General features: G+C 42.4%; 2 protein-coding genes across 2 annotated transcripts in view; one reads left to right on the forward strand and one right to left on the reverse strand.

The window, feature by feature from the left end:
• Positions 1 to 22690, forward strand: part of tenm1 (teneurin transmembrane protein 1) — a 163722-nt gene extending 141032 nt beyond the window's left edge. The window contains exons 24-38 of the mRNA XM_079352768.1: positions 714 to 797; positions 1276 to 1470; positions 4871 to 4958; positions 6610 to 6806; positions 7935 to 8248; positions 8899 to 9071; positions 10755 to 10999; positions 11782 to 12075; positions 13254 to 13498; positions 14154 to 14296; positions 15997 to 16208; positions 16603 to 16904; positions 17444 to 18150; positions 18834 to 18976; positions 21122 to 22690. Of these exons, the coding sequence (XP_079208894.1) occupies positions 714 to 797; positions 1276 to 1470; positions 4871 to 4958; positions 6610 to 6806; positions 7935 to 8248; positions 8899 to 9071; positions 10755 to 10999; positions 11782 to 12075; positions 13254 to 13498; positions 14154 to 14296; positions 15997 to 16208; positions 16603 to 16904; positions 17444 to 18150; positions 18834 to 18976; positions 21122 to 21877 (4098 nt within the window). The 3' untranslated portion in view covers positions 21878 to 22690. The remainder of the gene's footprint in view (positions 1 to 713; positions 798 to 1275; positions 1471 to 4870; positions 4959 to 6609; positions 6807 to 7934; positions 8249 to 8898; positions 9072 to 10754; positions 11000 to 11781; positions 12076 to 13253; positions 13499 to 14153; positions 14297 to 15996; positions 16209 to 16602; positions 16905 to 17443; positions 18151 to 18833; positions 18977 to 21121) is intronic.
• A 1111-nt stretch (positions 22691 to 23801) lies between these two features.
• On the reverse strand, positions 23802 to 26941 carry sh2d1aa (SH2 domain containing 1A duplicate a). Its single transcript, XM_079352765.1, has 3 exons — positions 26402 to 26941; positions 25963 to 26026; positions 23802 to 24468 (listed from the first exon to the last, which is right to left on the reverse strand). The coding sequence occupies exons 1-3, from the start codon at positions 26536 to 26538 to the stop codon at positions 24202 to 24204; spliced, it is 468 nt and encodes a 155-aa protein (XP_079208891.1). The 5' UTR covers positions 26539 to 26941; the 3' UTR covers positions 23802 to 24201.
• Between the last annotated feature and the right edge of the window lie 233 nt (positions 26942 to 27174).

Consider the following 27174-nt stretch of genomic DNA (forward strand, 5'->3'; position numbering starts at 1 on the left):
CTAACTTGTAAAAGTGATTGCCTGCCATCACTGCAAAGTTCAATATCATGAGCAGGAGAGATTTGATGCGTGTCCTCTCTGGCTAAGGACAGAGTGAGACCTGCTTGATGAATCTCTCCACCTCTTAAAATGGGATTTCAAAGTGAACCCTCTTCTCTCTCATTTGACAGAGCCTATAATTGGACATGTCAGTGGCAATTTAACATGATCCATTTATTTACCAATCCACCCTCCGAGTCATCAATCACTTCACTGATCCCACAGACGCGCCACCTCATCTCAATAGCTCGCAGTTCGAGAGAGTTTGTTTGTGTGAGATAGACAGGCGTGTGGGAGGCAGTGCACTAGCGCAGGTTTGTCTGGTTTTGACCCCCACAGTGTAAGCGGGCAGGGTGTGCTATTTGAGCTGGCGGCGATCATGGTTATTGGCTGACATTTGGAACAGTGCCGAAGCGAGCAGATGTGAATCTTGAATAAACACGGGGAAGGCTCCCTGCCCGCCACTGACCTTTGCATGCGCAGGGAGGGTCAGGAGGCCTAATGCTATGTTATTAAGAAGATATATTTTGTATCACCTGTTACTGAGTCTTGTGGCCAATTCCCCTCAAGGCTTTCTTGTTCTTTTCATCTCCATGTATTTATATTACATTCAGTAACCCTCAATGTATGGCCTCAACATCAGTGTGTGTGTGTGTTCGTGTGTCCCTCCACAGGTGCGTCTGGAGTGGCCGACAGACCTTGCCATCAACCCGCTGGACAACTCCCTTTACATCCTAGACAACAACATTGTCCTACAGGTGGGAAACAGAACTCTGAACCTATTTCCCCTTCAAACTTTTTTTTTTTTTTCCACAGGTATTTTTACTATACAGGAAGAAAATAATGAAATAGTTCTCTTAAATTGCTGTGCTGTCACTTCAGTTGCATTTTGAGCAAGCTTTGCTGTTCAAATAAAAGAGAGGAAAAGAGGAACCTTGTTAAAATAATGGCATGCTATCCACAGTCTCTGGAGCGGTTGTTTTGAAGAAAATGTCACTCAGGTTTTGCTTATTAGCCAAACACTTGTTCCTTAAAATTAATGAATTGCCTGTTGGAGTGTATTTCTTGTGAAACTTAAGAAGTGATTAGATTTGACAGGCTTAGGTTTGGTGATGTTTGATGCACTGGATAAAGAAAGATAAATTGTCAGATCTTTTGAGCATCCTTCATAGAGTGTGAAGCTATTCTTTCCTACATGGCTCACAGATTATGGTGGGATTATTTCTGTTAACTCAGGTATCTGAAGATCTTCAGGTCCATATTGTAGCAGGCCGCCCGATCCACTGCCAGGTTCCAGGTATTGACCACCACCTGGTGAGGTGGGCAGCCGTGCGTGCTACCCTGGAGGCTGCCAAGGCCATCGCCCTCTCCCACCTGGGAACACTATACATCGCTGAGACTGATGAGAGACGCATCAACCGCATCCAACAGGTCACTGTGTCATTTCAAATCCCATAGTTGCCTTCAGCCTCTTTTAGCTCCATGTTTTCTGTCTGGGCCTCACAAAAAAACAGCTACTGACACACAGAGTAAAAAATATGCCACCAAGGGGCTCTTAATTTGTGGCCTGCCCGTCCCTCTCATAGGACTCTTTCACGTACAGCAACATCCGGTGTTTCTTTGACAACAATAAACATTGTCTGTCATGGCGGCTCATTACTGCAGCTGCAGACAAGACTCTTCTCGTTACTACGATAAATTTGGCTTCGATAACTGTTGGAAATATTTAAGGTCATGCGTGTACTCAACAATAAAATATACCTAACATGAGTTTAGTACATTTTTAATTTAAGTTAGATATTTTAGGGTAAACATTACCAACCAAATTCTACATATTGTACCTTTCCCATAATGCTTTAACATCAAAGACCCTTAAAACACCTTCATCCTCATGTTTCAGTTCTGATTCATTCATGAGAATTCAAGCACATTACCTATTCAAAGTATGCAAGCAATGCTCCTTTATTTTAGTTTCTAATGCCAGTTAAAATGGCTTTTTTCACTGGTTATTGATTCACTACACCTTTGTATTGTTCAGCAAGTTCTACAAGATCTACTTCTATGTCCCTCTGGGCAGGTGTCAAACCCTGCATGTTTGTGTGAACACTCATAAGGCCACAGCGCTTGAAACTGAAAAACAGGAAGAGACACCTCAGTTGACAGTTGACACCAACAATCCATCTGGCCTTATGACACCAATCCCCTCCAACCCTCATGGTATCACAGGTCCCTCTGTGGTTGGGTTTGTTTACCGTGGTCACAGACGCTGTGCAGCAACAGGCCTTCTGCGTCTTACTCGTGTGAACTCAAATCTGATGCATTGAGAAATAAAAAAAAGCTAAACATTAGATTTTAGAATCGACAACCAATTCTTTTCTCCATTAGCTCCATTTGTCGTCAGCATGCTATCATAAGACCCCACTGCACTAGGGCACCAGCACTAAAAAGAAATAGCCCACTGAACTAAATCAATAGTCCCTTTGTGGTCTGCAGCATGATGCTGAGTCTGTACGGCAGCAGAAAGGAACACAAAAGCCTCCAACGCCTTTTTGATGGAGATCAGGTAGCCATTTTGGATTGGCTGATACAAAAAAAAATCAGTATTTGTCTGTTTTATTTTTGTTATTTTGGGGTCCATATATGTCTTCCATCTTAAAATGATTCACCTAGAAAATCAAACAATGACAATCCTCCTGCTGCTCGAGGAGAGTCTTTCAGGAGCAGTCCGACAAACACTCTCAGCAACAAGTAGAAATTCAGTTATTGTTATTTTACACTGAACCGCTACATAGAATTAATGATGATGTGTTGCTGACTTTGTCATCAGTTTTGATGTGCTAGAAACACATTCAGGAACCTGACAGGCAGATACAGACACAGCATGTTGCAGGAAAAACTAAATTATACAGAAACCACTGTGTCACTGTGATGATCTAGCTGCACACAGGTACACACTGCGACTCATTTTTAACAGGTAATAGTGACACTCCCATTAACCACTATATTTCATTTGAAAAGACTGAAACCATCTGAATCCTCAGAGTCTGTGTTCTTTCACTATAATTAGTTCTGTTACATGTGAACCTGTCTTGGACGTGTTGAGTATTGGCACCGTTCTTATGGTGAAGGCACGTCTGTCAGTCACTCACACCAAAAAACATTTGGCCAAAACATGAACGACCACAGAACCATGACCAGTATGTTTAGAGTTTTATTTTAATCATGGGTGGAGGCAGAGAATGTATCTAATGTGCTCAGTAATACAATAATTACAGCTTCAACCGCCGATTGCAAGAATTTGTTTTTCATGCATTTATCGATTACAAGTCACAAAACTTTTAATCCAATTAGTTTACGATCACTTTGTATCTCTGTGTCATGACATCAGGAAAGTAAGTTACTATTATCTCTTTCCTCCACTTACTCAGAACTGTTAAGATAAATTCTGCAGGTCTGCTAAGTCCTGGAGGGTTTGTGTGTATTTTTCTTGGACTACTGGGTGAACTGCTTAGACTCTTAAAGCCTTAAATCAGGATTACATTTGTCCAATGTTTTGGCTTGTTAGAAAAGATTTTCGACCCAGGGATGCTTGCAAATTACTAATAGATGTCAAATTTTCTGACAAATAACTAAACTTTTTCTTTAAGCAGGCTGTCTAGCCATGAGTCACATGAGCCAATTGATCCCTAACACATGCATGCATACTTAATATGAGGCTAAAATCAGGAGCTATTATGAAAGCAAACACTGATCTTGTCTATTTCTCATGGTATTAAAATGTGCCAGCAGAACCTCTAAAGCTTCCGAATAAAAAGACCATTTCTTCTTTATTAAAGTCATTGTTGTGCAGACTAAGCAAAGATATGACATGCTTTTATTATATTACATCAATAAGCATGCTATCAGTCATCATCGTGGCATTCGAACACCCAAATGCAAATAATCCTATGTTATAATCATTTGACAGAAAAGCTTTATGGAACACACACCAAGTCAACTTTCCCTGAGAGATAGTACCATGAATTTTAACAATCCTAAAAAGGATACACCAAGGTACACCAAAATTAATGTGTGAAGTAGTTTTCTCCGTAATTTAAAGAATGCATGAGCAGGACATTCAGATGTTATGAGAGCTGCATATCTAGTTGCAAATATTAATAATCTATAAACGCTGCTCCATTAAGCCAAAATAGAAAGAAAAGCTAAAGACCCGGCTCTTTATAAATACCTAACATATTATTGATGATGGTGATGATGATTTAGTTTAATAACGATGACTTTTGAGATTGTTTCTATACTGGTTAGAGCTCTGCTGTCAATGTTGTGCTGTGCCTCTCATCACTTTCTGTCAGCACCTGTGTGTCCAATCAGACTTAAAGCTGATTGTTTGCGCTTATCGTTTGGCTTTTTTCTAGATCCTTGCTTGTGTTGTACGTCACTTTGGACAAAAGTGTCTGCTAAGAACTGAATTGTAGAAATTAGAAGTGAACGTTCACACACTCGGAGGTTCCATCCTTCTTTTATTTTGCTCAAATTAAAAAACGGCTTTTGAGATATAATCTTTGATTGTTTGATTGAAGTACCAATAGACGTGAGCAGCCTAATACATGTTCCTCCTGCTTCATTTTAATATCTTCATTTTTTTTATTTCCAGCTCAGGTTTTTTTTTTTTTGTTGTTGTTTTTTCATGAAATGCCATCATTATCTTGTTTGTTGTAGAGATTAGACATAACACAGGCAGTTGTTGAACATTATCTTCTGTTGAACAATAATCTAACTCAGCTTTCTGGAGCTGAGTCTGATTTTTTTCTTTTTTTTTAATACTTCACAGGTGTCGACCAACGGGGAGATATCTGTTATCTCTGGAGCCCCCACAGACTGTGACTGTAAGATAGACCCCAACTGTGACTGCTTCTCTGGTGGGTCATCACACACACACACACACACACACACACACACACACACACACACACACACACACACACACACACACACACACACAATCTAACTGGAGGACTATGTATTGCATATTAGATTATGTCAAAAAGGTTTGCAGTACTTGGATCAACATGCAGCTTCTCTTAAAAATGATACACGATCATATCAAACTTGTTCTGATTTGGAAGTAGAACGAAGGAAACATTTTATAGTTCGGACAGAAGTTTAATGAATTGAAATAGTCACTGTGTTCAAAAATTGAGTGATTAAATCTTGCAGCCTGCGAGTCCCTGCTGGCCGGTGATTTTATTAGGCAGGCTTTAGGATAACTGTCCCCTCTTGTCCGTCTCATTCCCTATTTCCTCCTCTGCTGTGAAGTGTCTAAATTATTTAACTCAGATTAAATTTTAATATCGGAGAAGAGCCCCCTTTTCACTCTCCTTGAAATGTAATTAGGCATTATGTTAGCGTTAATGTATGCAATAACTCAATAATAAAAGAAAATGACGCCAATGTTGCAATGAAAAAGTAAGTGAATGTTGTTTTTGTTGTACAAGTGTGCGTGCATTCGAGGATGCATTGATATTTGTGTTCATGTGAGTGATCCTTCTGTGCAGACAAGAAACCTCCAGCTAAGTTTCAGCTGCAACCAGCTTGAGAAAAACCTTCCAATCCATTCAAATAACAAGCAAAGGAAAAAGCTCTCCTCTCGCCACTAAAGGTTTAAACTGGTGGGTGTATAATAGAAGTGCACCTAAATGTAGTAAAAGGAAGAAGTAAAAGACCAAACAAATAAGCAGATGTTCTTTTGACAGTTAGGCCATACTTTCATTGTAAGTGTCAGAGGATGTGATTTTATCATTTAATTCTGCTCATAAAAATCGGTCCTTTTTTTTCTATTCAAAATGGAGGGAAGTGTTTCTCCCATGCCACAGGCCAATGGGCTGTAACCATTCCTATTTCTTGGGTTGTACTTTGCATATTTTCAATCATGTCTTGCTGTTAACAGATGATTACTCTCTTCGGAGGCTTTCCGTTTCCATCCCTCCACCGTAGACACTCGCACAGTCCCTTTGAACATGTGAGCACATGTCTGCAAATACAAACAGACATGAAGTCTCACACACACACACACACACACACACACACACACACACACACACACACACGCACACACAAACATAATGTGCATGCTGTCAAGAGATAAACTGCCACCCTGCTGCCAGCAAAGACCCATCAGAGGCCCTGGGCCTACTGCTGACAGCATCTAAAGGGCTTCACCCAGCTATTATCCCGCTGTGCTACCAAAGACATATGAATGCATTCAGCCACCCACTACCACCGTCTGATAAGGCTGAGGTCACTATCAAGGTGGTCATATCAACTCCATTGGGAAGCTATGGTATCCAAACAGGTCCAAGTCCTGAGCTGAACTGATAAATGCTTAAGCGGCACCATGGGATCTTCACATTTTGCAAAGCTTGTGTCCACCAGTTGTGACTTCACTCTTCCTCTAACCACTAAATGGAACATTTTCCTGTGTTTTTGTAACTGAGGGTGTCTTCACCTGTGCTTATGGGAGATAAAGAGTTTCTCCTCATTTAAATAAAGTCTTCTTGCTTCTCTCCCCAGGGGATGGAGGCTATGCCCGGGATGCTCGTCTCAAGGCCCCGTCTTCTTTGGCCGTGGCCCCAAATGGTACCCTATATATTGCTGATCTTGGCAACATCCGGATCAGGGCTGTCAGCCCCAACCAGCCTCAGCCTAGCCCAGCAGGACTGGTGGAGATCAGCTCCCCACTAGACCAGGAGCTTTACCTTTTCAGCCAGGTACACACTGAACCAGCTGGGAAAATAATATCTAGATATTTGAGAACTATCTATTAGTGATGGTCAGAATGATCAGATAGACCTTTGTATGAACGCCAGCTATTGAAATATAATTTCATTTTGTGTAAATATGTGCTGTTAAATGTAAATGTTAGACTTCTATTAAATGGCAGAAACCTCGAACAGAACCAGACTCATGTTGAGCAGCCGTCTACTGAAACTGTGTCGGGCTTGAGAGGGGATAGAGCGAGATGTAGAAAGGGAAAGATGGGTTGAGACAAACAGGACAAGAACCACACTAAATAAGAGGGATTATAGCTACAATTGTAAGAATAATAAAAGTTTGTGTGGTATTAATACTGTGACAACACAGGAAGCCTGAAATGATGTGAAATTGCCTGACTTAATGCTAATAATACAAAGCTGAATGACCAAATGTGACCAAATCATTTTTCCATTCACTGGCCGTTTGCGTGCATAAATACAAGAAGGAACACAAAGCTACACTTCCACAGGATAATCATTTTAGTTTGAAATTGCTTTCTTTGGAAGCTGTCTTCTCATCTTGAATCACATCCTGTTAAAATGTTCTTGAAATATAAATAACCGTGCCTTGCCTTACTCGATTTTATTAAAAGTTTTAGTTACTAAGGGCAGGTTAGGTAATTTCCTCCAGATACATGTCTTCAGGTCTTGACAGTAATTAAGATCTTATGTGCTCTGAAAAAGGAACAAAGAAAATCTGTCATCTGAATCAGCTGTAAGCCTGTAAACACTTAGTCCAATGTCGGATGACAGTTTGTTTTTTATAAATCAAGCCTCTCTACTCCATGCATGCATGAGGAGCAGCCCACACTCAAAGCATGAGCTCAAATCCGCTTCTGGACCAATGGCACTAGTGCATGTAGGTGAGGGGCGTGGCTTTTGAGAGAGCACAGAGGGGAGGGGGTGAGTGAATACTGAGAAAGGAGAGGATGCTACTTTCAAAATCCTGCTTGTTTTTGAAAATGACCAAGCCTGCATTTAATATTTATTGATTGATTTTTTTAAAACTTACTTCGAACTTGAAAACACTTTACAGTCAGGGTAATAAGGCACATCCTGTTTGTCTCCTCTTTTCCCCGACAGAATGGCTCCCACATGTTCACCAAACACCTGATCACTGGTCACTACCTGTACAACTTCTCTTATGGTTCGGATGGCCAGCTGTCCGGGCTGACGAGCCGCGACGGCCATGGACTCCAGGTGAGGAGAGATGCTCATGGTGTGCCTCTCTGGCTGGCACTACCTGGTGGACAGGTGTACTGGCTGTCTCTTAGCAACAGTGGAACACTGAGAAAGGTATCAGCCCAAGGCCATGACATCGCCCACATCACTTACCATGGCAACACTGGTCTCCTAGCAACTAAGAGTGATGAGAACAGTTGGACCACTGTTTATGAGTAAGTGTACAGTTTTTTTCTCTTAACCTTTTGTTCCCTTTCTTCCGTCTGTTTTCTTTCTTTCCTTCTTTTTCAGTCTTTAATTTGATTCCATCTATCTTTTTTTATCTCTGTCATTTTTTTTTTCTTGGACTCGTGGTTGATTGATTGGATCTAAATGTTTGTAGTGAATGGGCAAGGGACTGCATACATGTGCATGTGTGGAAAAGTGTGGGCCAGTGTTTACTCGCGCTGTGTGAAATGTGAGTGCCATCTGGTGGTGACTAGTGCATCAGCTAAGAGAGCCAGAGAAAGCCTTTTTTTTTTTGTTTCGCCTCGTGCTTAAGAGACGGATTAGCTGAAGGACGTCTGCAACACTTTGATCACACACATGTAAAGTCTGAACTTTAAGTACACTACACACACACAAACACATCCGTTGAATTATTTCTCATTGTCTGCAGAGTCTAGGTCTCAAATTCCACAGCTGGGTAATTACAAATATAAATCATGGTTGACATGTACTCTGTGCCCATGTGAGTGTGTGATAGTGAGTGTGCACACTTGTGTCTATGCGCTCATGAGTGCTTGTGACGGCCTCGTTGTTCGAGAGCAACACTTTTGTGTGAAACTGTGCGTGTACATCAATCCCTGTGCTTTTTTCTCAAAAGGTACAACAGCGAGGGCCGCGTGACCAACATCACCCTCCCCACTGGTGAGGTGAGCGGTTTCCACGGCAACCTGGAGCGCTGGTCTCGAGTGGAGGTCGAGGCCTCAAACCGTGAGAACTTTGTCACCAGCACGAACCTCTCTGCTAGTGACACTGTCTACACATTCAGACAAGGTACGGAAGTGTCACTGCGTGGTTTTGTGATCTTTTACTTGTCATACAGTAGGTCAAAAGAGAATCTTCGGTAAACTGCAGGAAGACTAAGGAGTTTACACAGAGCCAAATAGGGTTACACAGGCGTCACATCCCTCTGTTATTCAGGGGGTGATACAATACAAAGGTCAGACCTTACTGCAGTCCTATCTCCATCCTTCCAGTTTACCACCAACATGGTACATGGGGGTTATGACTCATGGGAGAAATAAAGCTTAGACAACATTAGACAAATATAAGGAGGGCAGACCACAAGGTTACATCGATGTTTAAACTTTTATGACTGGCAAACTGCAATATTGTGGTTGTTATTCAGGTCAGGTTAGACACACTGAGCTGTGTTTTTCTTATATTATTTCTTCCCCGGCGACACCGGATGTGCGCAAAGGAGATTTGTGGTTTTGAAAAGGGGATTTAACCCTTTCTATAAATAATTCACAAATGGTGCTGGTATGACCTCTTTCACAAACAGACTAATGACCAATGAAAAAAAATAAATATTTTTTTTATTATTTACCAAAAAAAGAGGCAGATCTGACTGTCAGGCGATGTCTTAACGACTGCCGGAAAAAATGGAACAGAGAGCAGAGATGAGAAGAGGAAAAGAACGAGAGTGGAGTGGAGAAGCTGCACATGGGAGCAGCTTCTTCTCATGTCATCCCTTTAATTGCTTTCTCGCAGTTGTCACAATGACAGGACTGCAGGGAGAGAAAAGCTGCTCCAACACACACACACATGCATTTGCACACACACGGGCCTGTGCGTTGTGCTACAGTGTGGCTGAGCTGCCAGGGAAAAGTTGAAATGACCCCCCCCCCCCTTTTACAGTGCCCCTCCAACCCATTACTTCCACCATCAACAGATTCACTGTGTCTCTTCCTGCCTCTGAGGCAACAATAACCATACGTACAGAAAGACTTTTATAGTGGCTCAGGGAATTGAAGTTAAATCCAGTTTATAAGCTGCAGTAAGTGTTATAATAAAGAATATAGTTTTATGATTATTTGGGCTTTTTTTTTTTACATTAATTGCATTTTCAAAATGGTAAAGACATGAGTCATTTTGATATTGGCAAGTATAAATTCTGTCTGCAAACATATTCAGAGTGGTATAGAAATGAGAGAACAGTTTCTGGGAAACCTCAATGTGTGAACAACTTTCATGGCCAAGCCCCCTTCACTTGGCTTCTTTCTTTCTGTCTCTTTCTCTACTTCTTTTCATTCCTCTCTTACTTTATATCAATCTGCGTCTCTTGCTCTCCTCCTCTCCTGCTTGCTTTTTGAATAGATAACATTTTGTAAAGATAAAACAGAGCTTGAATGTTGCAGAGAGAGTGCTAACCACAGAAAATGTGATAATTAATTCAAACAAAACGTGCAGACAAATAGCCAGACTTGTATTCATGTCATTATGTACTCGTCTGCTGTATCTTGTGGATTTTTCTAAAGACTGTTTTCTGAGAGACAGACACTGATGTGTTTTCACACTTTTTTTCATCCGGTGCATTGTATCTGCATCCTTGTATGTGTGTGTGGGTTTTGTGGGGCTTCGTGTTTGTTTGTGCATCTGTGTGTGTGTGTGTGTGTGTGTGTGTGTGTGTGTGTGTGTGTGTGTGTGTCACTAACACGTTCAATCGGCCTCCAGACCATGCTCAGAGTTCGTACAGAGTCAGCGCTGATGGGTCATTCCTTGTGTCTCTGGCGAGTGGGATGGAGCTGTCCCTCAGCACAGAGCCTCTCCTTTCGGGAGGCGCAGGGGGAGGAGTCAGTCCCACAGCCAGTCGGTGTAACATCAGCCTGCCCGGAGACCACGCCCCCAGCCTGATCGAGTGGAGGCAGAGGAAGGAGCAGAGCAAGACAAACTACAGCACTTATGAACGCAGGCTCAGGGTATAACTCATCAACTTATTCTCCAGCTTACTAAGATCATGTTAAAACAAATAAGTTACCCTTATTCATTGTTACCCAAACAAAACAAGATCAACAACCTATAACACATTTTTAACAAACATCTAAACTTGTGCCTAATCCAATATTAGCTTGTGTAAAAAAAAATCACCTTTGCCGGATCTCACAAGTACACTGTGGTTACAAAAAGTTGTGCAGTCTCTCAAACTATAGAGCACTGTAGAACGTGGTGCTAGAGTTTGGTGTGAGGAAGCTTGTTATTATGTTTAATGACATCACTGAGAGGGAGATGATTGGCCGGTTGACTCGAAACGCGTCCGCTGTACTTTCCACAAATCACACGCCAACTGCAACGCCTCGTTTGTTTTTCCCTGCCACAGAAAGTAAACCAGACGAACAGAAAATGTAATGAAATAGAAAAAGGACAGTTTATCGGGTGTGTGCTAATTAATTATCAAGCCTTGTGACTCAGCCCACTGTGTCCCCAAAGGCAGTTTATTGTTTATTATGCAGGTCCAGTGTCCTAAAAAAAAAAAGTCCAAATTAATTTGTCTGAACTATTGATGTATTCGCTCGACTGCTTTATTTATCCCCAGCGGAAGTTCAAGTCTACAAGCTGATATTGAGAGACATGCTGCTCACACACACATAATTATTTATTGAAAATGTCTACAGCCATGTGGAGTTAATGATTATCATTGAGCAGTTAAATTAAAGCTCTATTTGTTCCCCACCTTGCTAACATTGTGCTTGTTTCATTTTAGGCACATAACAGGAACCTGCTGTCCATAGACTTTGACCAGAACACCAGAGTAGGGAAGATCTACGATGACCACAGGAAGTTCACCCTCCACATCCAGTATGACCCTCTTGGTCGACCTGTGGTCTGGTCCCCCAGTAGCAAATACACTGAAGTAAACATCAGCTACTCTGCTGGAGGACTGCTTGCAGCCATACACCGAGGAGAATGGTCTGAACGTCTGGAGTATGAGAACGACAGGGTTGTGTCCAGGGCCTGGGTCAATGGCAAAATCTGGAGCTACACATATGCAGATAAGGTAAGAGCTGATCTTTTAGAAACACACTGAGGTGGTGGGATTTTATTGTTGTGAGATCCTGAGATTTGTCTGAGGGCTTCACTTCTGTTTGTTTCATCTTCGCTGTGAGCAGAAATCGAACACATCTGCACTTCTTTTGTTTACTGTTTCAAGGTTATTACACTTTTCTGAAACAAAAACTAACACTTCAAGTGATACTTTCACTTGGTGAGGCAATGGTAACAGGTCGAAAAACAGATCCTTTACATTTCATTCTAAAAATCATGGTGTATGCTTCTTTATCTCTCTGAGGCAGCCGTTCATTCAGCTTAACAAAGGCCATCCTTCTGCAGATTGAAGAAAAGCTCTGCTCTGTATTCTCATTTTCAAAGTTCATTTATTTTGTAGACTTTTTTTTAAATCAATCTGAACCCATCGATCCATAGCATTAAGTGTAGTAAAGGTAGACAAAAGAGTTATTTTCAAGGTTTATGTAACCCTGGCAAGTTTCAAGGCTCTGTGCCTATATTAACACCAAGAAATTAGGTTTCATAAAGCAGCATTTAGAGAAAACATGCAGGCTTTAAAAAATGCTTTTTAATAATGTGCAGCTCATGTTGCGTTCATGAAATGGATTTAAGCATATGTAAAAGGTATGTTCCTTTAAGTGTCAAAAAGCTCAAGACACCAAACTACAATTTCCGTCCTTGATATTAATTGTAATATTTAATGAAATGAGATTCAGCCTGAAATATATCTAGTGTCAGATTAGAGTGTAAATGAGCTTATATTACGGAACCATCTAGAAATTAATATTACCTCCATGTAATATTAATACAGTAATATTATATATCACTGTTAAATAGAGAAGTGTTTTACTCAAAATGTTTTTCCTGCAGTAGAAACAGTGAGAATAACTGAATACAGATGTTTCCTTCATATATATATGGGTATTTTTTCCGATCTTTTGATGAACTTTATCTTCTGATAAAGACAATGATTTTTTTTTTTCATGTTTTCTGACATTTCAAGTGGTATTTACCCATCAGTGATTAACTTCATGATGAATAGATTCTCCCTGCGTTCAGACGTTTTGGAGATTCAAAGCCGTCTCTGGATGACACCAAGACATCAGACAGAAATACAGATCAGTGCTACGCAATTCAATCTGTCCTCTTTATCTGTCTGTGTCCTCACAGTCTATAATGCTGCTCCTGCATAGCCAGCGGCGCTATGTCTTTGAATACGACCAAACGGACCGCCTGGTTGCCGTTACGATGCCCAGCATGGTGAAACACACGCTGCAGTCGCTCCTGTCCATCGGCTACTACAGGAACATTTACACGCCTCCTGACAGCCAGTCCTCCTTCATGCAGGACTACACGCTGGATGGCCGGCTGCTGAGGACTCAGTACTTGGGAACAGGGCGCAGTGCCATCTACAGGTACGACACGGGTCACAGAATGTTGAATGTTGGCTATGAAACAGAATATGTGGCCTTTTCTTTTGGAGGTTGAGAGGCATAATGCACATAGGCACAACACTCATTTAAAAACCCAACACTGATTGGCTTGCTGAAGGTGCCCATAATTAAAGGCTAATCTCAGAAATGTAATAGCCCTATTACAGCTCGAAGTCTGGCTACGTGCTACACACGCTGTCCTTACAAATGACTCTGATTGGACTAATGACGAGACTGATTAAAGGTCACGTTTTTTTATAATCATAGTATGTCAGACACCACTGATCTGATTTTGATGAAAGGACCGATGCGGGCAGCGTTCTGGCATTTAACATTTTTTAATACTTAATGGCTCGCTGAGGACACTACAGTATTATAAACGGTCCCATTTTCAAGATTTGAAAGGCCATAACTACCACAGCAGCTGGTCCGATCTGATGAAAAGTTGAAGGATGATGTGACTTGTTTTTTTGGGGGGGTTTTATGTAAGATGGGATCTGTGTATTATTTATGGGGTTTTATATATTGAAGATCAATGTTATATTTAAAAACAAAAGTCCATACTTTTAAACTACATTTCTTAAAGTAATATATCACTTGTTCTATAAATGTATTCCTTTTTACTCCTTTTTTTAAGGTATACATCAGCAGCGCGGCTCTCTGAGGTGGTTTACGACTCCACCCTGGTGACCTTCACTTATGACGACGCCTCTGGCACTGTCAAGACCATTCATCTAACCCATAACGGCTTCATAAGCTCCATACGATACCGACAGACAGGTACATATACACTATCACTTACAAAGTCTGGCAAAGCCTGAACATACTGTGCAAAGAGTTGTCTTTAAATCGGTTATTTAAAAGTGAATCTCTGCACTTAACATAATCTTATGTGCACAACTCAAAGCATTCTTTTCTTTAACAAGACTGCACGGTCATGCGTCGCAGGCATCATTCTCTTGGTTGGTATCAGAATCAGTCGTCTTACTTTTAGTCAGCCATTCATCTGAGACTGAGTCAGCCACCGTTAGAAGTGTGAGTGAGGACAAGCGTGTTCGAGTGACTGTGGTGTACCACAGCTGTATATAGGAGACCACCCACTGGGCTCTCAGCTTTGCAATCTCTCCCCTACCTCGGCAACCAGGCTGCCTGATCAAAGTAAACAAGCTGATGTGCTGGGTTTTATGTGAACATAGTATATTCAGGTTGCGGGCTTACATGCAAACATTTGTCTGTGTGCATACAAGCACTCATATCTGCATTGGGCAGAAAGTCATGAAATTCTACCCGAGGGCATCAATTAAAGCTTTAATGAGAGGGCAATTGTTTCACATACGACTGAGAAAATTAGTGAAAGAGAGATTACATATTGCAGTATTATCCAGTAATACAATGACCATCAATGGGCCCCTTTAGCTCTGGCAGCAGATATGTTTCGAATATTGTTATTATGAGACAGTTCACCAATTCCCTCAAGTTAGAGATTCTTTCCAGGGTCGTTGACAGTGCTCTCATCTCTGATACTGGTTCTCTTCACATGGCTTTGCGATTGGCTCACAGTGATCAGGTGTCACTAATCTGCGAAGCTCAGCCGTGTGTGCGTGTGTGTGTGTGTGTCTGTGTGTGTTTATCGCTTTGCCCTCACTGTGAATAGACTCTCACCTTCCTTTAACTGATCTCATTTCAGCAGAACAAACGGAGACCTGGAGAGAGGAGAGATAGTGGTAATTGTCCCTTGAGAGGAGACAAGGAAGAGTAGGGATAGAAAAAAAGGAAAGACATGGATATAAAGAGGTAGGTGAGGGAGAATAGGAACAGGAAAGGAGAGGAAAAGATGACAGCTTGGGGAAGTGACAGCTAGAGAAGCGAGACGAACAGACTGCGAGTTCCCTAGGGCTGTAGAAAAGCCTCCACATCACTCTCAGTGCTTCTGCCATTTTCCCATTAGCACAGGTTTAGAATCAACATTCCCCTGAAAATAAAAATAGAAGATGTAATGCTGATCCAGCTCTCTGTAGTCTCCTAAGCCAGACACTAAGTCATTTTAACTGCAATCAGAGTCATCTCAAATAGCACCATAATGGTGTTTCATTAGCAGGCCTTTTTTTTCCAAATTGAGGATAGGCTGTAGTAGCTTGCAGCAGAGGTGATGAATAGTGTTGTTAAAGTTGATGTTCTGACATTAAGCAGCACATTGGCCCATCATGGCTATTGTCTTTAGATTTCATTATCCTCCATATTAAAGGTCACCACTGGAAATGCCATCGAGATGTGGAGATAGTTAAGATTGAATGGATTGCGCTACGTGTGTCTGCCTTAATGATGTTGAATTAGTCCTTGATTTGAATTAATTAAGAGGCCTTACAAGGGTAGCATGAGGGCCAACAGGGAGGGACTATGTGTATTGTTCATGCATGATCCGTAAACTCCCAAATGTGTGTATTTTTCTCTGATGAAACCCCTCTGATCCCTTTAAACAGGTCCCCTGACAAGTCGGCAAATCTTCCGCTTCAGTGAAGAAGGCTTGGTCAACGCCAGGTTTGATTACAGCTACAACAACTTCAGAGTGACGAGCATGCAGGCAGTCATCAATGAAACCCCGCTACCTATTGATCTGTACCGTTACGTCGACGTGTCAGGAAGGGTTGAGCAGTTTGGAAAGTTCAGCGTTATTTTTTATGACCTCAACCAGGTAGGAAGAACAAGAAGTTGTGACTTTAACAATGTGTAATTATTATAAATACATTTTTACACATTATTACATTGAATATGGTTGGGAGGGCTTTGTGGAAGGGTAAAGAAGTGTTTCATAGAATAGTAATTAAAAAAAAAATCCCTCAAACAGAATTAACATCTTTATGCCCGTTTTTTTTTTTTTTTGCCCTAAACTTTGTTTTAGTTTGTTGTTGAAACACTCAACACTTTAGCTAATTCTGTAGGTACTTCCCAGACTGATACAAAAAAAAAGGTGCTAAATACTTAATGTCTGCTTCCTTGAGTCACAAACATATCTGTCATGAATTGTTTGTGAAATCCTGTCTGTATTTAGAAGCATGGCTAACCCCTTCATCGTTCCTGTTGTTTAGGTCATCACCACCCATCTGATGAAGCACACAAAGGTGTTTAACTCCTATGGCCAGGTGGTAGAGGTCCAGTATGAGATCCTGAAATCCATCGCCTACTGGATGACCATACAGTATGACTCAGCAGGGCGCACAACCACATGTGACATCAGGGTGGGCGTGGACAGTAACGTTACGCGCTACACTTATGAGTACGACGCAGACAGCCAACTGCAAAGTGCTTCAGTGAATGAGCGACCTCAGTGGCGCTACAGCTATGACCTCAACGGGAACATCAACCTGCTCAGCCATGGGACGAGTGCCAGGTTAGCACCTGCTTACAATATTTTTTTTAGAGCAGCTAGTGTTTGTTCTTTGTTAACCACATTTCACTTTAGTATTAACATCCTGTGTTACCTTGGATGGTGATGTCTTTAGACTTATCTCAACAAATCTCAAACGCATTTGAACTTTTTACTGAAATACTAGTGATTAATTTTGCCGAATTTTGTGATCTAATGACTGTTCTTGTTTTACTATTATGAGGTTACAATTCGAGTGTAACTTTTTTTTTCTTTTCATTGGTATTGGTTCTTGACAAGGTGAAATAAAGACTTGCTTCAGTACAGGTTAAAGTATCACTGAGACTGAATCCTTCTTCGTGTTTAGTGCTAAGAGGTAAATGTTAGCATGCTAACACAAGACATCGAACAGGAGGAAAACAATGTACTTTAAACAGCCAGTCTGTCTGCTTGCATACAGCCCTTCTGTCTGACTCCTATATGTCTTTGCAAATTGATAGCAGACAAACGTTATAAGCCTGTAGCAGTATAACTGTTTCTTTTCTGTTTTGGTTTTATTTCAGGCTGACACCGCTGCGTTACGACCAGAGAGACCGCATCACACACCTTGGGGAGTTACAGTACAGCGTGGATGACGACGGCTTCCTCCGCCAGCGAGCGAACGATCTGTTTGACTACAACTCTAATGGCCTGCTGACCCGGGTCTTCAACAGGGTGACCGAGCGTACCGTGTGGTATCGCTACGATGGGCTGGGTCGGCGTGTGGCCACCAAGAGCAGCCAGGGCGAGCAGCTGCAGTTCTTTTATGCTGATCTGTCACATCCCACAAGGGTCAGCCACATGTACAACCACAGCAGCAATCTGATCACGTCATTGTACTACGACCTGCAGGGCCATCTCATTGCCATGGAGCTGAGCAGTGGAGAAGAGTACTATGTGGCCTGCGACAGCGTGGGCAGCCCAAGAGCTGTTTTCTCAAGCAAAGGGCGATTGGTCAAAGACATCCTCTACACTCCGTATGGAGAGGTTTACCAGGACACCAACCCTGACTTCCACCTTGTAATCGGCTTCCACGGAGGCCTGTATGATCCTCTCACACGGCTGGTCCACTTGGGCAGGCGGGATTATGACACGCTGGCCGGTCGATGGACCTCACCCAATCACGAACTTTGGGGGGAGCTGAGCAAGGAGCCGAAGCCGTTTAACGTGTACGCCTTCAAAAACAACTGCCCAGTTGGCAGAGTCGAGGAAGTTACAAAGTTTACTACAGGTGAGCGTCACACAGCACACACTGTGGTTCACTCTTAAACTCAACACTGAATCAGTTAGTAGCTGAATTACGAAAGCTGCTTCAGACAGGCAACACTTACTCCCACACACGCTCGCATGGAAAACATATGTGAACGGGGCTCGCTTGTAACCACAGGTGAGCTGTGTGGCAGGCAGAAGATGTGACAGACAGAATGTTCTGGCGACGGAGAGGACAGCCAGGCCTCAGATCGACTTGTTTTTTAACACAGACTGTGTTGTGTTTTGTTCCCTCTGTCTGTCAAGCACATACTTTTTCCCCGAGAGGCAAAATAGAAACTCAAGCGTGGGAGAGAGATGGAACAGGAGAATGAATATAGGATGTTGGTGGGGGCGTATGTCCTTCTGGTTAATGGAACATTCATTTGGCCCGTCACGTTTCCCTGCAGCAGGATTGTTTATTAAAGACTGAATCTATTTGTCAGGGAAACACCAGCCGAGCCATCCCTGCCACGTATTATGTTCATATATTGCGTGATTTCCTGAACGAGGTCTTGTTTTCTTGGCCTTATGACTTTTTGTTTGCTTCACTGTATACACAGTATACTCTAACTTTCTCCCTCTGTGCAATTTTCTCTTCTGTATCTGTATGTATGTGTGTGTGTGTGTGTGTGTGTGTGTGTGTGTGTGTGTGTGTGTCTTCAGATATTGGTAGCTGGTTGCAGCTTTTTGGCTTCCAGCTTCATAATGTCGTCCCAGGCTTCCCGAAGCCTGATGTTGGCAGAATGGAACAAACATACGAACTGATGAAGACCCAGACAAAGACACAGAACTGGGACTCCAGCAAGGTGAGCGTTCCCCCTACTACAAACTACAAACTACAGCCAACTGCACAAGTACAGGTTTTGAATTGTGTGTGTGTGTGTGTGTGTGTGTGTGTATGCAGTAGAGTAGTACACATTATAAAGCAGTTTCTAAATTAAAATTCAATTGAAGTTTAAGAGAAACAAGTCTTTTACTTACGGGTCCACATTATCAATAATAATGTTTGTAACACTGTGATGAAAGTCAGAACAGTAGAATAATGTTCAATCGTCCTTTTATTCACACATTTTTAAATATATGTGTTTAACATCATTATACATTATAATTGTTTTTAAACGTTATCCTTTATTTCATAAAAGTCTATAGTCTTGTTGCATGTCGGACGAACTACAAACCTCAGTATATACAACATTGTTTGTTTGGATATTTGGTGATTTGTGTTTAAAGTCATCTTAGTCAAACATTAAGCCGGCTTCCTTAAATGTAAATTAATTTGAACTTTTTTTGATATTTAATGTCATGAGTCATAAAGGAAACCTACTGGTATAAGTATATCAGTGGGTATACTTCCTTATCATGTTCCAACAATGGTTTTGTTTTACTGCCGACATTTGGCCTTGCTCTGGTTAAAAACCACAGAGGATGTTTTAAATAGCTCTGTTTATTTAAGTTTACAGAAACCCATGAAATCGTGTCAGTGAGCCAGCGAGCACAAGATCAAAACCCTCTTACTCTTACTCTGGGTTACAGGCTAGTATACAGAGTAAAAGACAAATATTTGTTTCTTTTTAAAGTTCTTAATGTGAAAAAAACGACAATATTTATAATAACTCGTTGATCATGTAAAAAAACTGCTGAGCCCAAGACGTAGTAACTTTTGCCCAAAATGTAAAAAGTTGTTACAATTTGGATCAATTATTACATTATTGGGTAGGCAAAATGTTTTTTCTGCTCATAACGCAACAACTTGCCCTGCTGGAGGATCTCCGGCTGCGCTCACTCTCATAGGGATGAAGATAGAGGACGGGTTCGGCTCGGCCATTTAAGGCTACGTCAACAACGAGTGATCTGAAAGTCAATGCCAAACTCACAGGCAGCTGAAGAAGGGAAGTAAGGACAGATGTAATGTGGTCACTTCTCTCGTTATGGTTAAACGCCTGGCAGCAGCGTTTTTGAAGTAACTGCAGTCATGTGATGTCACGCTTGCTGATGTCGGAACAAAGAGCATTACAATCAGTTCTGAAGAAAGGCACATTTTTTTGGTGAGATGGCTCAGTTGAGCAGTTCGGGACTCACTTTGGTCACCTGGGTATCAAAAGCTCTCATTCAGATAGTTCCCCTCGGTTTCGGGCACTACAGTAAAAGGCTATACCAAGTAAACAGGAAGTAGAAGCATCAGCAAGCATTTCAGAAAAAAACACCAGTTTGATACTGTTGGAAATAAAACCAGGGGCGCTGCTTGTCAACACATAGGGCAGGCTACTGTATGGGGCCCCAGGCCAGTAGGGGGTCTCTTGAGGGCTGACAAACTTAAACCAAAGCAGTGTCCCAAAATTTGCACATTTTGCGTTGACGGTAGGAAACCTCCCAAAGGTCGCCCCATCTAACAGCAGTCACTGTGGTCGCCCTGCTTCGAGTTGCACGCATTATCGCAGTGAAAACCAAAGGTAGTCAGTGAAAGTCAACAAATCAAATTGGAGAGGAATCTTCAGTCAAGTAAACGTCAAGACGCTGGCAGACATGACGGGAATGAACGGAGGGGCCCCCAAAGAATTTATGCCCAAGGTCCCAACAGACTCTAGAATCGCCAATGAATGGAAGCAGTCCAGTACAGAGGATCACCAGAAACCCCAACCAGAGCTGTCTCTGCTATATTAGAGACGGGACCCAGAATGACATGTTTCAAACATCTGATGCTCATAAAAATGATTGAGTGGACGCCATTTTTTCTAGATGAGAATAGGAGCTTGGAGATGGGTCTGAATATATGTACCAAAAAAAAGGATAAAGAGAGAGTTTCTTCAACGTTCAAATGTCTAAAACAGACTTTTCAAACACCACGTAGGAATGCAATCTAAAGACAGGCTTTATAGACACCTGCTCACAAGTCAAACACCTTAAAAAAGGCTTCTGTTATATTTTCTGAACTGCTTGTATTTTTGTCCCAGGTGGTTTTGGGGATCCAGTGTGAGGTGCGGAGGCAGCTGAGGAGTTTCATCTCTCTGGAGCGGTTACCTCTTGTCTCAGAGCCTGTGGGCTCAACTTGCCACAGACCAGCACACCCTCCTCCATTCGGATCCCGACCCTCTCTTCTGGGCCCCAGCATCCGCTTTGCCGTCTCCCATGGTCGTGTCAGCGCTGAGGTCATCGGCGTAGCTAGTGAAGACAGCCGCCGGGTGGCAGCCATTTTAAACAATGCCGTCCATCTGAGTGGGCTGAGCTTCACCGTGCACGGCTGCGACACCCATCACTTCCTCCAGTCACGGCCCATTGAGGAAGACCTCGCTCTTGGGTTAGGAGTCGGGGGGCGTGTCTTAGAGAGCGGCGTGAACGTGAGCGTTTCTCAGATGAGCGCACTGGTGAACGGCAGGACTCGACGATTCGCTGATATCACCCTTCAGCAGGGCGCGCTGTGCTTGTGCGTGCGCTACGGCGGGAGCGAGGAGGAGGAGAGGGCGCGGGTAAAGGAGGAAGCGAGGAAGAGAGCGGTGGAGGGAGCGTGGGAGAAGGAGAGGAAGAGAGTGGAATTAGGCGATGCTGGGAGCAGGGCATGGAGCGAGGCGGAGAAGCAGCAGCTGCTGACCGGAGGACTGGTTCAGGGTTACGACGGCTACTACTCCCTCCCTATAGAGCAGCAGCCCGAGCTGTCCGACTGCGCCTCCAACATCCACTTTATGACACTGAGCGAGGTGGGGGGCAGGTAACAGAGACACATGAGCAGCCCCCCACCCCACCAAAGACTGCCTGTTTCTACTCTACTCTGATTTGTTCTACTGTTTCTATACCGTACGGAAAAAAAGAAGATGACAACAGGAGAAGAACAAGAGGAGAGATTGGGGAAAAAAAATATTTCCAAATGCCTTTAATTGTGACAAAATGATGGTATTTTATTATTATCGTCCAGTTTCTCCGATTTCTAACAGTGGCACAAGCAGTGTGGTTTGGCTGTGGCTTTGCTTTTTGTATACGACTGACCGACTGACGCTCTCACTGACTCACTGACTGACCGACGGACGGACTGTCATTTGCTGTTTCAACACTGTTAATCATTTTAGACTCTCTGTTCACGGAACTGTAGGAATGAAGACTTTAGGATAGCCAGTGAGTGATCCTCTTCAGGACTCAGATCGAGAGCTCTGCGGTTGCCATTTGAGTTCCTACATGGTTTACCTCGGATATACTATCGTTTACATATTGTGTAAGAGAGGCCTTGTTGACTCTGACACTCCCCTTTAGAGAAGGAAACCTCTCCTGGTATTCCGCCTCTGGTGTGCTCCAACAGTAGTTTGTATGAGTGTGTATATTAAAATCAAGAATGTACATAGCCAGTGCTTTCACACTGAAAAAAGTGCTCAACTGGAAATTCTGTTGTTCATAAGTAAGTGTCAGTATTGTTAATCAATAGAAAAAAAACTGTTACATTTTTGCAAAGAATTATACATGGCTATAGTAAATATTCTCGCTGAAAAATCTGACTTTATTGGGTTACAATGCTGATTAAAGTTATTATGTGTGAATTACCAGATTGCTCGATGAGATTTTATACACATTGTTGCTTGTTAATTCTCTCTCTCTCTCTCTCTCTCTCTCTCTCTCTCTCTCTCTCTCTCTCTCTCTCTCTCTCTCTCTAGTTCTCACGTCCTCACTGTCTCTGTGCCTTCTCTCCACACATTTGTTGTGCTCTCTTTGTTCTTGTTTCTCCGAGTTTGTAACTTTCAAATCTGTGCTGTCATTATCACCCATCATTATGGCTCAAACTGAGATATGCATGAGGAACCTGCGTCTGTCAGAAGAAGAAGAAGAAGAACGAACGAACGAACGAAAAGGGGGGGGGGGGGGAGCACAGAAGAAAGGAAAAAGAAATGTGACAGCTGAGGCTCAGCGAGTGGGTGGTGAGTGCAGAAGGGGCAGGACCTGGAGTTGGCTGTGCCGTTCTCTACAGCTTGTCTCCTCTCATTAGGAAATGCCAATCAGACTACATGTGAACCACTTCCAAGCGTCCTTCCTCCTCCCCCAAAAGAAAGTTTAAAAAGGAGAAGAAGTTTGTTTGTTTTTCTTCTTTTTTTTTTTTCTTTTTTTTTTTTTTTTTTTAATCTCGCTACCACTAATCCACCTCCCCGTCCGTCTGCCTATCCCCAACTTCCCTCCCTCCCGTCGTCACTCCACCATCTGCCTTCCATTAATTGTTTGTGTTTCTCTCCTGGGCTGCGGATGACAGAGCCACACAATGCATATGTTCCGACTGCCAGCAGGTGATATACATTCCCGACGAACACTTTGCAGATCGGCCGCGATGCACCTTCCCTTCTAAACCATATGCTGTGTGAGATACTGTCCAACCTCATCTCTGTGCTGAAGAGATGGAGGGTCTGGTTGCTAGGAGACCGCTGCACTGAAGAATAGTCTGGGCTGAATGGATCCTTTCTCACTTCCTCCATCTTTCTTCTTCCCTCACTTCTTCTCAGGTTTTTTTTTTTTTTTTTCATGAAGAGTCAGTAATGTCAATCAGATGAATGACAGACACCCCCCACCCCCAGCACTGTGCATTCTCCCCATGGAAATCAGTGCTTCAATATGTCAAATTGAATTTTTGTTCCACATTATGTGTCAGATGGAGGCTCAAGTGTGTATGGGTGACCTCATTTAAAAGAGTTTATTTCAACCAATGTCATTTATTTTCTTTGCCATTCACATAACCAAACTGCATTAAGAAAACAGAGCACAATATTTACTGTCAACTTACGAATGCAGTAATGGATATTAATGTTTCAGCAGTTGAATATTTTACACCACATCTCTGAAAGTTATGAGGCACTTTCTCGTCCTCGTATGAAGGGGGAAAAAAAGAATCACTGGAAGGAGATCTGAGGCTCTGCTAGAACTTAAATGTCTTGGATTTAACAAACAGGAGCTGCTTAATTGGAAAGAAATGACATTTATTTCAGACACTGCGTGAAAAATGCAACAGCAGGCAGCACACAAAAACAGCACTGTATAATTAGGTCAATGGAGAGCTTTGGGTTTGCCCCTAACCGACAGCCTGCCTCTCCTTCTTGTGCCTGTTTTTCTGTCCCTCAGCCGCATGCAGCTGCCGCTGCTGCAGGTAAGAATCGGGTCTGCTGTGTGTCGGTGACAGGCTATTACTGGGCGTCTGTGCCTCTGTGTGTGTTTGTGCCCGTCTCTGAGCGGTGACAGGGTAGAGCAGAGGCATGGCAATTCCTTGTCCGGGCTTCTGGAAAGTTGCTATCAAGTTCTTGATTTGCCGGAAATATCGCTTCTGCACACCAGGAGTGGTCTGAAACACGCAAGAAAGACAGAAAAAAAGGCAGGGGATTCAGCTTTTCCATTTCCATCTCCACATCAAACCCCCATGAGGAAATGAAGAAGGCAGGACAGGACAGGACCGGCTGAAAATAAGCCCACACACATTCACCTGATAAAAGACATCAGATACGCTGAAGGTAAAGGCAGAAAGCCCCAGTACAAAGGGACTCTCTGGGATTCATGTCAATTATATTTGTATGTCTCGTCTACTGATCCACACCGAGCTCATGTTCAAGAAAATAACAACAATAAATAAGATGGTGCAAAAGAGATCTATAATTGCTATAAATCTATTCTAGAAGGGCAAATAAGAGACTCAAGAAGCAAAAATACGAAAACTCCTGTTGTGTCGGTTTCTGAAAGCATCGGCTCCCCTGGGCTCTTTAATTATTACAAGACAACAAAAAAAACGTTTATTTTAGGATTCATATGTGAAATCTCAGATGTTTAGGGTCCCACAATCACTACTGTGTCAGAAAGCACATTTTCCAGAAAGTCTCTGAAGTTTAATTTAAAATCTCCTAAGTGACCAGTTTTCATAAGGCTTTATTGAAATTCAGCTGTTTCAATGATGTTCGTGGAGTTTAGCATTTTGTGTTTAATATTTAATCAATTTCCTACTTTGCTCACAGCTATTAGTTTAACATTTAATATCTCTCAACCAGAACATGAAATATTTCAAAGTACTATAATTTTGTCAAGTAAGGGCTTTTAAAAAAGCATTGTTTGTTTCCACCCTGTGCGATCAATCATGCAGGAAGGAGCCGTGCTAAAGCTTGTTCCTTGAATGCAGTTTGAAATCATTTAATCAAACGAGGGAGCACTTTCCACAGCAAAGCACTTTGGTTGTTTCTGTCTCCGGCCACAAGTGTTACCTCTGTTCCCTGGAATATTTCATTAAAGTGATTGATTCTGCACATGAATAATGTAAACTGTTATTGAGCCTGTAGTGAAATGCGTGCAATTCAAGGCTTTTCCCCCCCCTATCTGTTGGCTTGATGCTGTCAGTAAAATGAGCGAGGCTGAAATGTAGTTACAACAGCATCTTGCTCAGTTGTCACACAGGAAAGAGACAGTGCCTTCAGATGTTTCTATACATCCACATCTCAGGGTGTTTGCCAAACCCTCAGCGCTCAATTACATATCCCATCAGAAAAGCTGTCAAACGCAATTCTGCATTTCACTCCTCTGGAGTGTATGCTGAGGCGTCCGGATTTTACGGCAGGATTAGGGAGAATCACTGGCTTTTATTGGTAAACAACAAGAAACAAGGAATACATGATTCCTCACTGCAAAAAAAAACCACAAAAAAAAAAAAAACACGTTCGACTCAGATTCATGTCTTCCTAATAAGGCCGCCACCTTCAACCCTTAGATCTTATAAATACCAAAGAAATAGATTCAGGCTGGGGAAAGAAAAGAAAAAGTCAGCACAAAGAACAAGAAACAAGATAAAACGTGTTACCTCTGCGGCCCATGTCCCCGCATCATCCTTGTGAAGTCTGTATGTGTAGACGTACCCGTTGCCCCTGCACACACACACACACACACACACACACACACACAGACACACACACACACACACACACACACACACAAGCACATTTGACCCTGAGTTCATCTTTCAGTTTAATGAAATGAGTATTTGCCTTTGTCGTCGCCATTATTGCTCCTCTGGGACTCACATTTCACACTAAATAATAGGCCACCCCATTTTTTAGGTTTCAGTTAACTGGCTTGTTTATGCCTTTGTGCTTTTATTTTCTTAAATGTGGTGAGATCAATAATCTCTGTAATAGCAGAAAATAAGGTTATGTGTTGATGTGATTATAGAGGTCTCTGTAATGGCCCTAAGAGGCAGGAGGAGGCGAGAGATAAATTGCCCAATGTGTGTTTGTACTTACAGCACGCACAGGCAGTAGACGCCTGGCACAGAGTCACTGTTACGGACTAGGTAGCACCCATCCCGCCCGTCCTGGGCCAGCCGACGCTCCCCTTCTTCTTTACCGATGGGTCCGTGATAGATGTTCAGTTTTTCCATCACAGTTTCTCTCCAGATCTTCTTTTTGTTCTTCTCCCGAGTGCCAGCTGCTCTTTTCACACTCACTCTTTCTCTACCTTGACTTCAACTTTTTACTGCAGGCAGCCTTTTGGTCTTCACTGTGTCTGCTCTACACTGGGAACACGGGTGAGGTAGCTGTCCTGCCTCCTCTGATGTACACCTCTCACTGTGTCAAAAGTTTGTCAGGCAGTCTGAGCTTTGGCAGGCTAGTGTTCTGATTTTCCACTTCCTCACCCAGACTGATAGCTGCTCTTTCTCAACACTAACCTTTATGGCTTGCCGCTCAGTCTTCCTCTTTCTCTATAAGACACACACATGTGCAAAAACACACATACACACTCAAAATGTGGGTTTGTGTATCTCTCAGGAAATGATTGTATTTTTCGACAGGAAATAACTTCAAAGATTCTAACTGAATATTTCCACAACAATAGAGAGCACAAGAGAGGAATAAAAAAAAAGAAGCAATATTGCTGTTTTCACAGAGGAAAACATATATTGAACTTCTGTGAAGACTTTTACTGTTTCCACTTAAATTATCTGGAGGCCTTACTTTGTTTTCTTCTTCTTCTAATAGAAGTTTGCTTACGCCGTTTCCACCACAGTTTCCATGAA

Source organism: Symphodus melops, assembly GCF_947650265.1.
Source record: "Symphodus melops genome assembly, chromosome: 9".
NCBI lineage: Eukaryota > Metazoa > Chordata > Actinopteri > Labriformes > Labridae > Symphodus > Symphodus melops.

What these genes read in the sequence shown, in the direction of transcription:
- sh2d1aa (XM_079352765.1), bottom strand. Translation starts at nt 26,538, where the DNA reads ATGGAAAAACTGAACATCTATCACGGACCCATCGGTAAAGAAGAAGGG. An exon ending in GTCTACTGCCTGTGCGTGCT is followed by an intron (nt 26,027 to 26,401) that starts GTAAGTACAAAC and finishes GTGTGTGTGCAG; the next exon opens with GGGCAACGGGTACGTCTACA. An exon ending in CGGGGACATGGGCCGCAGAG is followed by an intron (nt 24,469 to 25,962) that starts GTAACACGTTTT and finishes TGCGTGTTTCAG; the next exon opens with ACCACTCCTGGTGTGCAGAA.